This window comes from Rhinatrema bivittatum, chromosome 10 (assembly GCF_901001135.1).
Source record: "Rhinatrema bivittatum chromosome 10, aRhiBiv1.1, whole genome shotgun sequence".
NCBI classification, from domain to species: domain Eukaryota; kingdom Metazoa; phylum Chordata; class Amphibia; order Gymnophiona; family Rhinatrematidae; genus Rhinatrema; species Rhinatrema bivittatum.
This window is the reverse complement of record NC_042624.1, coordinates 119,505,191-119,518,603: the sequence shown is the minus strand read 5'-3', so window position 1 is coordinate 119,518,603 and position 13,413 is coordinate 119,505,191. Positions and strand designations below refer to the sequence as shown.

Here is a 13,413-nt window from a genome sequence, read left to right as displayed (position 1 = left end):
TGCAGGAGCAAATATCCTAAAAGGAAAGAGTGGGGATGGGTGACAAAGCCCAAAAGCAAATAAGTTTATGTATAATTTATTATTTGTGTGACCAACTTTCTAATAGTAAATCAAAGCTTGAACAATATGAAATAGAAATACGCAGAGAAATGGGAGAAAAGGGAAACATCTGGAAAGCTCATAATGGGGTGGAATTTAAAAGGGCCGCGCGCGCCGGCGGCCTATTTTGCATAGGCCGCCGGCGCGCGTAAAGCCCCGGGACGCGCGCAAGTCCCGGGGCTTTCGAAAAGGGGCGGGAGGGGGCGTGCCGTGGCGTTTCGGGGGCGGGCCTGGGGGTGTGGCACCGGCCCGGGGGCGTGGTCGAGGCCTCCGGACCACACCCCTGGGACCGGAAGACGGAGCGGGGCTGCCGGTGACGCGTGCAAAGTTAAGGGGGAGGGGTGGGTTAGGTAGGGGAAGGGAGGGGAAGGTGGGGGGAGGGCGAAGAAAAGTTCCCTCCGAGGCCGCTCCGAAATCGGAGCAGCCTCGGAGGGAACATGCAGCTCGCGCTGGGCTCGGAGCGCGCAGGTTGCACAAATGTACACCCCCTTGCGCGCGCCGACCCTGGATTTTATAAGATACGCGCGGCTACGCGCGTATCTTATAAAATCCAGCGTACTTTTTTTCGCGCCTGGTGCGCGAACAAAAGTACGCGCTTGCATATTTTTAAAAAATCTGCCCCAATATGTGTAATAACGGCCTCCTGTTAAACCTAGGATAAACAGAGTTAGTTGTGATTTCACCTACAGGTACTGAGTCCTTGGACTTGCAGGTGCCTCTCACACCAACGGCGAAAGAGATGACAGCGCTCTCGACATCAGGTGGTCTGTTCCAGTTCACCGTCCTCCCTTTTGGACTTCATGGCGCTCCCGCAACATTTCAATGATTAGTCAACCACCTTCTCCACCCACTTCAAGGATACACAGCCGCCTACTTGGATGACATTGTAGTGTACAGCCCCAAATGGAAGTTTGGGGCTGCAACTCCAGGCTGTCCTAGCCAGTCTGAAGAAAGTAGGACTAACAGCTGACCCAAAGAAGTCCCATGTCTTGGCTACAAATAAAGAAACAGAGAAAGGTGACAGCAGAAAAAGACCATATGGTCTATCTAGCCTGCCATCCACCCAATAATTCAGTTTTATAATCCCTTCCACTGCTTGAGAGATCTTCTGTGTTTATCCCATACTTTCATGAATTCAAATAATGTTCTTGTCTCCACTACCTCAGGGGCATAGGGTGACTGCTGAGGTTGGTGGTGCACCAGAAAATTTTATGCTGTCAGGTGCCCTAGAACACCGTCCACCCTCCTACATTACCCTGGGATTACTACTTTCTTTGATGCAAAAAAGCCTAGCAATTTTATGCTCACAGCAACCCAGTCCTTAGAGAAAATGAGCTAAATCCATCCCTTAAAATAATCACCTAATCTACTAACATCAGTTACAATAAAATGTGTATGAAAAAAATATTTTCTGCAAGAACATTGAAAACCATTTTTCTGCATGCAAATGAAATTAATATAGAAATGAGAAAGAGGACCATAATGCCATAAAAGCCAGTGATAAGTACCATAATTTTCACAGCAAAAACTGAAGTTACAGAAGAAATGGACCTTTATAATATAGACAAACCCTCACAAAATACAAAATAGAAACATGCCACCAAAAAATGTACTGGAAACCAGAAGCCCAACTGTTATTATTCCCACAAAACATCAAGCAATAAATTCAAAATTAAAACCATGATGATAAAAAGAATAAATGTCAACACAGCTGCTGAACAAATATTTAAATATTTAAAAAACTTTCATAAATTTGTTCTAATATTTCTGAAACATCAATAAAACATTTCAAAGCATCTGATGAATAAAACATCCAATAATTAAAAAAATGTTTTAATATTTTCCCCAAAAAAACAATAAAATGTTTCAAAACATTAGAAACATCAAATTACACTCAATAATTAAAACTAATAAGGATTAAATAAATCTCCTGCTCTCCATATCTGGGACCTTTTGATTTCCACTCACCTTGAGATTATCATGGATTGGGGAGTTAGGGCCACACAAACTATCTCTTCGCCCTCTCATTCACACACACATACTAATACATTCATTCTTTCATATATTCCCTCTCTAATATACATGCCAATGCTCTCACCCACACTCTCTCTCACACACAGGCTCTCTCTCCCACGCGCCTGCCTGTGAAAGCCTGAGTGTGACACACCAGATTCTATAACACTAATACACCACCTACTGGGCAAACAGAACAAGTCAGACTGCTGCAAATCCCTACAGAGAAACTACACGCTAGTCAAAATACTGCACATCACACACAGACCCTTACCTAATACAGAATAAGGAACTACAAATTAGAAACAGACACAAGCAAGCAAAACTGAAATGGAAAGCCAGAGAAACTACATACTAGTTAAAATACTGCACATCATACACAGACCCTTATCTAATTCAGATTAAGGAACTACAAATTAGATTACATACTGGACACATATGGTTTGAAGGCCAGCACACAGAGAAGTGAGAAAGGGCATCTTCCTCTTCTTGGCTGCCGGCGGCTTCCAGGGCCTGCTAGTCTTCTCAGCCACTGGTGGCCTCCTGGATCTGCTATTCTTCTCAGATGCCGGCAGCCTCCTGGACTTCTTCTTAGGCTGCCAGTGAAATGGGGTCCGCTGGTGGCCTCCTGTTGCCTCTATTTCTTCTTGTCCGTTGGCAAGATAGGATCCACCGGCGGCTTCCTGGGCCTCTTCCTCTTCTCGGCCACCAGCAAGATGGGGTCCGCCAGTGGCCTTATGGGCCTCTTCCATTTCTCGGCTGCTGGCAAGATGGGGTCCCCAGTGGCCTCCCGGGCCTCTTCCTCTTCACGGCTGCCACCCTCCTGGATGTGCACACAGTTGGTGGTGCACGGCTCACCCTGTTTCAAAGTTGGTGGTGTCTGTGCACCACTGCGCACTATGAACACTAGTCCCATGCACCAACTCCATAGGGAGGCTGTTCAAAAGGATATAAATCATTTGGAGTCGGTTCAGAGGGTGGTTACTAAATGGTCAGTGGTCTTCACTCTAAAGCATATGGAGACAGACTTAATCTAAACATGTATACTCTAGACTCAGAGGAAAGGTGATATAGATGAGGTATGATAGAGATATTTAAATACCTCCAAGGTTCCCATGCACAGGAGGTGGGCCTCTTTCAAAGGAAAGGAGGCTCTAGAACAAGGTCATGGGATAAGTAAAAAGGGGGTAGATTCAGGAGTAATCTATGGAAATATTTCTTTACAGAGAGGTTGGTGGATGCATGGAATAACAGAAGGAGGAATTATAAAGCTGAATGGGAGATAGATGGGCCTTTTGGATTTTATGTGCTGTCATGCAATGGCTATAGGAGTTTGTATTTTGCCACTAGGCCAAAGATTAAAACTGACCAAGGGGCAATACAAACTCGAGACATGTTCTCATACTGTACTTTCTGTAATCTTTACCTATTACTATTTTGTAATTTCTCTTTCTTTCCCTAACCTTTTAATCATTCTGTATGTTACTTTGGCAACAAATGTAAAATTGTCATGCCAATAAAGTTATCTGAATCTGAAAAGGTTCTACGTTTTTATCTATAGATTTTCTCTGGCAGCCGAATTATTGTTACCTTTTCAAATAATTTGGCGACAAAATGCATATAGAGAGGTTGACAATCTTTGTATTTCAGTTTTGTTAGCTTAGTAGTCCTGCAATTGATGGCAATGTGTGATTAGCTAAAAAATTTTATTTGTTTCCTTTCCTAAATTGTGTTAAGTATTCTTGTTGTAAAATTTTTTTTTTTTTAAACCCAGAAACTAAAGGACCAGCAAAAAAAACAAACAAACAACCAAACCGCAACTTCTGCGGCCAGTGAGGCCAGAGGCAGGACGGGCCCGCTCGCCAGCCCCGCAGACCTCTGGCGGCCTCTCCGCGCGCCTGTGCCGGCGGTCTCGCGAGAGCGCGTGGCTCGCGTGCCGCAGGCCGTTAGGCGCGCGCGCAGCGCTCGGACGCCAGCCCGCCCGCCCCCGGCTGACAGGACTGCGGAGAGCGGCGGCCGTCGGGCGCCGCGACCTGTGAGGGGGGGGTAACGCTGCCAGAGGCGCACGCGAAGCCGCTTCCCGCCCTGCCGGCTCCGGGGAGACATGCGCCGTGCCGCCTCCCTGCGCGCCGCGGAGCGCAGGCGGGGTGCCGGCGGCCACTTCTTGTCGCTGTGAGGGGGGATCCCGGCCGGCCATGAGGAAGGGCAGGTACCGGGGGGAGCCGCAGCCGCCCGCCCCGCAGAAGGAGGAGCGCAGAGCCCCGCCAGGCAAGAGGAAAGCGGCGCGGGAGCGAGGCGGCGCGGAGCAGGTAAGCGGCTCCCGGAACTGCTGAGGCGGCTCGGTGGGTGATGCTCTGGCCCGGCGGTGCCTTCACCCAAGCCAGAAAGGGGACCAGGCATCAGATTCCTGGGAATTCCTCTGATGCCATTGCACCGGCTCTCCAAATGGCTTGCTTTTCTGCATATTTTGTTTTTTAAACATTTGATATTCTTCCTTTTTTCTAAAGATAGGTCCGGGGCGAATCACCTAAAGTAACAGGACACTGTGTGCAAGTAATGGATGTGTACAGATACAACAGTCCAAGGTGGGAACATTGGGTAGGAATAAGGAAGTGGGTGCATATTGCATACCTATATGTGTGTGTGTATATGTATAGGGCTTCTGCTTCCAGGGGTTTATGAATTGCAAATTTAGAAGTTTATTTTTCAGGCAAATAGGTGTATTTGGCGGCTACTGAAAATAGGTGTTTATCACGGTTTTCATGGCTCAAGTGAAGTTTTGGCACATTATTAGGTGGATTACATTTAATAAGGTGCATATCAATTTACATCAAAATGTTTACATGCTATGTTGCATGGTGTGGTATGTATATGACTAGGGTAGGAGTGGCAGGTGTTATGTATGTGGTTGAGAGGAATAGGGTGGCAGGCAGTGCATATGTGTATGGTTAGATGGAATGGCCTGGTGTGTATGGCTGCAGGTAATGGAGGTGGGAGTGGTAGGGGGATAATGGTGACAAGCTGTTTTTGGCTATGGGCTGTGTGTGTGGTCTCAAGGCTGGTGCTCCCCTTTCACTTCCCCTTTCACTCCCCACTACTACATTTTCCTCCCTGGATTACTTCCCTGCCCCTTCCCTGCTTATGCCTCTGGCTGGCAGGGCTTGGGCTCCCTGCTGACCCACTCAGATGATGTCATCCTGCCATTGCACACTACTGCTTCTTGGCTGCAGCAGCTAGATGATGTCATCAGCGCACCTCCACAGTAGGTCTATTTTTTGTTTTTTTTCTGGTTAAAAACAAAAAACCCAGTTTCCCCACCAGAGGTGTTTTATTGAAGTTTTTTGGTTTTAACTGAAAATCAGAAGTCCTATATAGAGTTGCAAGTTAAATATCATTGATGTGAAATATTAAGAATCTCATGGTTAGAGGTAGTCCAGAGTGGGTGAACCTTATGGGATTCACAGTCAGGAAGATTTCCACTGGATTAGGATGATGTGAAGTCTAGGGGGAGGCTTATTTAAACAGATACGTTTTGACTTTTTTATGGAAGATGAGGGAGCAACTTTCCCCTTGCAGCATTAGGAACAATGTATTCCATATTTAGGGCAGGGTTTAATTTGTGGGAGAACAGGCTGGAACTGAGTGTCACCACTTCTTTTCAGATTTAAGAGGCAGAACAGCAGAGGTTTCCGTTCTTCCCTTGCAGGCAGCTTTCAGGGAAGAGGCAGATGAGCCTGAAGATGACAGAGCAAAGAACAGTTACTCTGCTCTCTAATTCAGCCCTTCCCCTCCTGTTGTGCAAAGAATAGGAAGGGAGGGTGTGATCCTGCAGCAGACACTGTATCTTAAAGAACAGACACAAACAAGCTGATACAATATCACATGCTCAGGCTAGCGCACAGGTTATCCTGTAGTTGGATGCACGTGTTGGACGTTTGTCCATAACCCCTGATGCAATAAAGGGATCAGCGCGTCCAAACTAGCACATAGCTAATAGCGCTCATCGCATGTAAATGCCATGTTGCTGAGGCTATTAGCTAGTACCCCTGTTGAAAAAAATAACTGTGCACCCGACATGCACATTTTAATCCTCAAAAATGAACTCCAGCCCCGGAGCTGGTGTTAAGTCTTGATATTAAGTCGTAGGAACCACAGAAAGCAGCAACATGGGACAAAAAAACCCAGTTATTGATAGTGGTAAGGTTCAGAAAACAGATGCTCAATTTACAAGCATCTATTATTCTAACCTGTGAAATTGAGCACAGCCACTTTACTGGGCAGCTGATACTGAGGAGGTGCTAGGGACACACAATTTCCCTAGCATCTCTTTATTAACGCAGCAGCTCATTAGCATACTGCATTGTGCACCCAGGAGAGGTGGATGGGCACGCATTATGAAAGCAGACGATTGTTTTTTGTGTGCCTATATTGCATTGGCCTGAAAGAGGGGTTGAATTAACATAAGTTTGAATTTTGAGAGCAATGCCAATGATCTAGGCTTCAACCCTGGCTACTACACTTCTGCTCACAAGTTTCAAACTTATGCTAATTCAATGCTTTTTTGTGCCGCTTTTTCAGGGCTTAATTTCTGAAAGAACAATCTAGAATGGTGTTCTGCCACCTTTTATCTAGCAATTGAGGAAGCGGAGCAGAGCTGATGGTATAAATCAGTTCTGGTGGGTAAAGATCATCTGGGTGTTGAGCATAAGTGGGCCAGGAGATGGAAGATCACTGGGGTAAGGAGGAAGAAGAGCCTGTTCAACTTTTTATTTTAAATAATATGTGTGTGTGTGAGTGTTTGGGTCCTGGTCCCACCCCACCCAGTCACTCCTGGCTCTAACCCTCCCCACAGTTCTACTTTTATTTTATTTTATTTATTTATTTATTTAAACAAACCTTTTATATACCAGCATTAGTGTGCAAACATCATACCGGTTTACATTACAACTGAAAGATTGAAAATACAAAGAACAGGGGTGGGGGAGAGGGAGTAAGTAATTAAAGAGATACAGAAGTACAGAAAGTGCAAATAACAGTGGCAGTAAACATTAACAAAAACAGCTAAATGCAGTGGTGAACTTATATACAGGGCGTAATCATGGAATTATGAATAGAATATTGGAGTATAGGATACGGACTATTCTGGGTAAGCTTGTCGGACCTGCAGATTAAGCTCTTGTTTATGGGCAGAGCAGCTGAATACATGAAGTCTTGTGCATATTAGTCTAGCTGAAGCCAGCAGTGGGTCTGTTTAAAGGATTGAAGTTCCCTTGTGAGGACGTATGAGAGTAGATGTTGAGAAATTTAAAATCCTTTGCTTTATCTTTAAATGTATAAATAAGGGACTACAGAGTACCTCTTTCTCCTCCTTGCCCCCACCAGAGAATTTCAGTCCTCCCATGTGATGCCGATCAGTCAGGACTAGCCAGAGAACAGACTCCAAGCTGGACTCTGGCAATAATCTTTATAAGTAGCTTTTTTGTTAAGTAATAATAAAACAGCTGGTTTGAATCCTTCAACAAAAACAATTGTAACTTACATTTCATATTCTCAAGGTCTCTGTCCCTGGGCCTCCTTCATCCCTCTGGCCTTGGTCTCTTATCCCTGCTTTCAGGACTCCGCCCTATCCCAGAATCCCTTGCAGGCTTGAGAGTTAAGGAGCACTGGTACAGATTGCTGTACCCGGTCCTTTAAGATATTCTGAGGGAGTTCCTTACATGCTTCCTACTTCCCCACATTTCTGCAAAACTGTCCTGTACAAAACTTCGGGCTTTCAGCTACTGTGCACTTAAAATCTGGTACAAGTTGCCTCTTTCCTGTCACCTTCATTTTGAAGTCCTACCTCATTTTACGGAAACGGGCAAAAGCGTAGTTGTTCAACTAGACTTTCCCTAAGACTGCTCACTAATGAGGTCGAAATATCAGCTGTCTGTCTCTATGATAGCTACACACTAAACTTGAACATATGCTATGTTATCACTTATGTACCTGCTGTCTATACTGATGGTTTGCACCTGTTAATCTGTCCTTTGAAAATCTGCTCTGAGGCATTTTTAGATAAAAGTTGGAATATTAAATGTTTGGAAATAAAGGTATGGAGGGGTTAGTTGGTTCATGTTTTTGAAGACAAAGCAAAACATTTTAAATCTCTTCCTGCTCTCAACTGGGAGAAGGGGTAGCTCTCACAAAATTAGTGTAGTATGGTTGGTGGATTTGTCTCCTACCAAATGTATGCCGTGTTCTCCAGAAAATGAAGGGGTTTGAAATCATATTGTGGCAATGCCATGGGAATTTGAACTTGAAAGATTTTAGCTTGAGTTTATGTTCAAGCCATAGGGCAACCTTTGAGAGACAGTTGAGATTTAACGATGGCTATAGTTTTCTTGGTGCCTGTTTTTGATGTAAAGCTGGATGTCATCAGCAAATAGGGGAGGTTTGATTTTCAAAGACCGGATGAGATCACCAATTGGGAAGATGTAGATGTTGAAGAGAATTGGAGGAAGCACAGAACCCTGGGGTTCAGGTGAGATCCTTAGGTGTGGATGTTTTCTTAGCCTGTGAGACACTGTGATTGGTTGGTCAGGAATGATTTGAATGAGCACTCAGTACTGATGTCTGAAAAGATCCATTTTCAAATTCTCCCCCAGCTTGCTGGTGGTGCTGTGACCTGCTTGGGCTCTCTAGCCAGTCCTCCCAGCCCTGTGCCTGTCATCTTCCCCGGAGACTACAAAAAACAGAGGAGCAAGACATTTTTTTTTAAATAACTGTAACCCTTTAAATATAATATTATAAACTCTATCATTACAAATTCTATATGGGCAAATATGGTATCAGATCAAAAGGTGCAAGGGTTTTAATCCACTGTCTCTTGCCCATAATGGGCTTCAGGCAGTATCAATATATAAGCACCTATAGAGCAAATCATTTACCATAAATTCTCCCTATTTTTGCACTCATAGCAATATAAGAATTTTTCTTTAATTGTTATAATCCAAAATTAACCCCACATTTCTCAAAAAATGGAAATCTAGAAACCAATCGTCAACTATCAATCTAAATTACACAAAATGGCTGACAAGAAATTATACTTAAGCTAAACGCTAAACCACAAAATTTCGAAATTATGAGCAAGACTCGACATGGCCCATGTTTCAGCAGGACATGCATTCATCAGGAGTTCTTTTAAATATTATCTGCAACAAAAAAAAATCGCATATATGACATCAATGAAATACGTCAAACCATATTATAAAAACAAAAGTAGATTAAAAATTACACACACACACACCAAGCCTCACTCAAACTTATGTTCTAAAGTAACGACGTAGTCGCGTCAGAACCTCATCCAGTCCTTATCTAATGGCAGACGCATATCAATCAGAGAGTACTGATGTGTTCACACCAAGACCTCATCCGGTCCATATTTAAAGGGCAAACACATATCAATTAAAAAACTTAAGGGAGCATGGCTTTAAACAAAGAACCAACCAATCTTTCCAAATACAATGACATCAGTTTAAAGAAAAACTGACCAATCAATTTCTTTAGTTAAACCATTAGGTTCTATCGTATTAAAATAATGTATCCATTTCTGTTCTTTTTGTAATAATAAATCAAAATCACCCCCTTGGGTGGCCATTTTGTTTTCTTTATAGAGTTGAATTTAAACTTCCTTCTGGGTTTTATAGTCTGGCTCCGTTCAAGTTTCCAAAAGACTTCTTTGTCTCCAAATTATACATGCAGCGCTCCTGCTTGTTCTGCTTCCTGGATTCCCGGTGAGCTGCTGTCTTTTGCTCTGATTCCAAGCTTTAGATTCCTTGCTGGTATTGGGGATTATACCCGTTTCTCATGTTGTACCAGCCACCAGAACCTGAGGGTTCAATATGAGGGGAAGGTAGTTTGTATTAGATGGAAGGTACCCAGGTTTCCTGCTTTTATTGTCATTGGCCTGAATTCTCCTCTCGTTCCTGGAGCAGCTTACAGGTGACAACTGTCACAATATCTTTTCAAGCATTATAACATAGCATAAGATATGCCATACTGTGTCAGACCAAAAGTCCATCAAGTCCAGTATTCTGTTTCAAACAGTGGCCAAGCAAGGTCACAAGTACCCAAACATTAAATATAGATCTCAAGCTACTATTCCTTATTAATTGACAGTTTATGGACTTCTCCTCTAGAAACTTATCCAAACCTTTTTTTTTTTTTTTATTTTTTTTTAATTCTTTATTTATCATTTTTTAATTTACAAAACCTTTTAATTTTGCAAAACAGAAATTTCAGATCAGATGAACAAAGGAAAAAAAGAGAAAACAAAAAAAAAACAGAAAAAAAAAAAAAAAAACCCAAAAAAAAAACATTTGAAGCAATATTTAAACATAAAATCAATTGTTCATCTTTTCTTAATATTAATCAATATATATATATAGCCCTATATACCCATATGGCTATTAAAAGGGATCCATTATTAATGAGAGTGAACAAGCAATAGAAATAAAGTTAATTGTACTATAGGCAGGCACATAACACAACCATTACATTATATATTTATGGGTGATGATGTGGTGGGAGTTTTCGATAATAAAAAACTTTTTAACTGTTCGGAAGTGAAGAATATATTAACTTCGGCTCCTTTCTTCAGGTAACATTTGCAGGGAAACTTAACCTTAAACGAATAACCCAAACCTATAACTTGTTGACGCAGAGCTAAGAATTCTCTGCGTCTTCCCTGGGTAATCGGAGACAAGTCTGGAAAAATCTTCACATTTTCATTTAGGAAAACAGTCGGAAATTTGCTGAAATACTTCTTCATAATAGACTGCACATCCATAGTTGATATCATTGAGACTAGTAAGGTTGCTCTATCTATTATTTCTGTTGTATTTGACTCTTCCAAGAACTGTGTTAAATTTTCCTGGATGTCTAATCTGTTTGATGCGGATGTTGTTTTAGGCAAAAAATAACATTTATTTACTGCAGGAAAACTTCCTTCATCAAAACCCAAGACATTTAACATAAAACTTTTTAGGGTAATGTATGGGTTTTCACCCAAAACTCGAGGGAAATTTAGAATCCTAATATTTAAATTTCTTGAAGAGTTCTCTAATATTTCCAGTCTCCTAGCCATTGATTGATTGTCTTTAACAACTGCCACATGAAATTTTAAATTTGTTTGCTCCTTTTCCTCCAGAGTTGATACTCGTTTAGAAACTTGATCGAGTTTCTTTTGGAAATCAGTTGTGTTTTTGGAGCTTTGTGAAGCTAATGTCCTCACTTCTTCACCTAAATGATTCACAACAGACGCTACTCCCGCCATCAAGTCCCATAGAGCAGTCATGGTCACTACTTCAGGGCGCTCTGGAATTTTCAGGGGTTTAAAAATTGGGGTAAGTGCATGCGGTATTGGCAGGCTTAGACTCGCAGAACTTACCCCAGCTACCCCTTCTCCCAGTCCGATATCCGCGGGTCCCACGGTAGCTGTTCCCACGCTGGCTGTTATTCCTTCTGGGGCAACCAAAGTTGTTAGTGCTGCTTCGGCAGCAGTCAGCGTTGGCGTCTCTGCCGGTGACCCGGAAGGGGTTCCATCAGTCAGCGCGTCGAGTTGTAAAGATAGCCCTGTCCGTTGTGTCGGGACTGTTCGCTGTTCTGGGCTCAGGGTAGTCTCCTCCGGGGCGGATAACTCACTCTCCGTTCGCCGCTCCAAGGGTTCCTTGACTTCTGGATTTGTGGTTGAGTAAGTAAGAAACCGTGTGATCTCTTGCTGTAGAACTGATATCGGAGGGGGTGTCGAGGGATAAACCCTGACCTTTCCCTTCCGTTTCGAAGGCATTTCGCGGTAAATTCAATGTTTGAGGAACAAGCAGAGAATCAGCTGGCTCTAACTCTTAGCGTGCCGCCATCTTGGATCCCTATCCAAACCTTTTTTAAACCCATTAGTTCTACTAATTTCTTTCCAACGGGAAAGGTTTGCTTGTTGTTTGCGCATTATTAAAACCTTCCAGGTATAGCATGAGGGATACAGCAACAGGACAGAGTGGTATGGAAGATGCTAGTCATTCTGTTGAAACACATTTACCAATTCAGTTGTCAGATTTAGTGCAAGAAAGTGAACTGTGATTATCATTTTCTTGAAATAATGCTTTTATTACATTTTTTGCTTGAACTTGAGCTAGCTGCTGGGTGGACATTTGATTTTCTTGTGAAATGGGTTTTCTGAAGGAAAAGGGTACTGTGAATCTGTTCTTTACTCTTTTGGATAATAGAAGGACTGGGGGGAGGGGGTACTCCATAAAATTAGCAAGTAGCATATTTAAAACTAATTGGAGAAAAATCTTTTTCACTCAATGTACAATTACGCTCTGGAATTTGTTACCAGAGGATGTGGTTGGTGCAGTTAGTGTAGCTGGGTTTAAAAACGGTTTGGATAAGTTCTTGGAGGTGATGTCCATTAAATGCTATTAAGTTGACTTGGGGATCAGCCACTGCTATTACTGGCATCAGTAGCATGGGATCTACGTAGTGTTTGGGTACTTGCCAGGTACTTGTAGCCTGGATTGGTCACTGTTGGAAACAGGATGCTGGGCTTGATGGACCCTTGGTCTGATACAGTTTGGCAAATTCTTATGTTCTTAACTGTTATCACATTCAGAATAAGTGAATGGTTTCTCAGATGAATGTGGTTTGGTTTTCATGGAAAGAGGTGAGGATTGCTTTATTTAGAAACTTTCCCATATTTCTGTAGCTTAACTCTGGCTGTTCCATTTCCTTTTTTTCTGGTTTTGCATGTGTTTTTTCTGACTACTGTAACTGTTATCACATTCAGGAAATTGAAATGGTTTCTCTTAAACATCTTTTGTCTTATGTTGGTATTTCTTCCTTCTGGCTTTTGTAGACAAACCACCCCAGCATAATCAATCCCAGCCTGGGTTGGAGAACTAGCCTGGGATTGTGGAGGGGCAGATGAAAAAAGAGCTATAGAACAAGTTCTATGGTAGTAGAAACCTGTATATATGTGGTAGCAAGTCTCTTTATGGTAGAATAAGGGTCATGGCAGGTAGGCATGTGGTAGAAAGTCCTCTGTGGGTGGTATTGGGGGAATAGCAGGTAGGCATATGGCAGCAAGTACCCTGTGGTGGTATTAGGGGTATGGCTGGGAGGCATGTGGCAGCGAGTCCCCTGTGGTGGTATTAGGGATATGGTAGGTAACAGGAAATCAAAGATACAATCATGAATCTGAGTTTACAAATCCTAATAATATACATAATTGTAACTACTTATAGGATTTCAAACTATGAACTGGAT

At 42.8% G+C, this 13,413-nt stretch overlaps 1 protein-coding gene across 1 annotated transcript in view; it reads left to right on the top strand.

Annotated features, from left to right (window-relative positions):
• The first annotated feature begins 3,944 nt into the window (after positions 1-3,944).
• Positions 3,945-13,413, top strand: part of MAST2 (microtubule associated serine/threonine kinase 2) — a 360,153-nt gene continuing 350,684 nt past the window's right edge. Inside the window, 1 exon segment of the mRNA XM_029618685.1 lies at positions 3,945-4,421. Within this exon segment, the coding sequence (XP_029474545.1) occupies positions 4,308-4,421 (114 nt within the window). The 5' untranslated portion in view covers positions 3,945-4,307.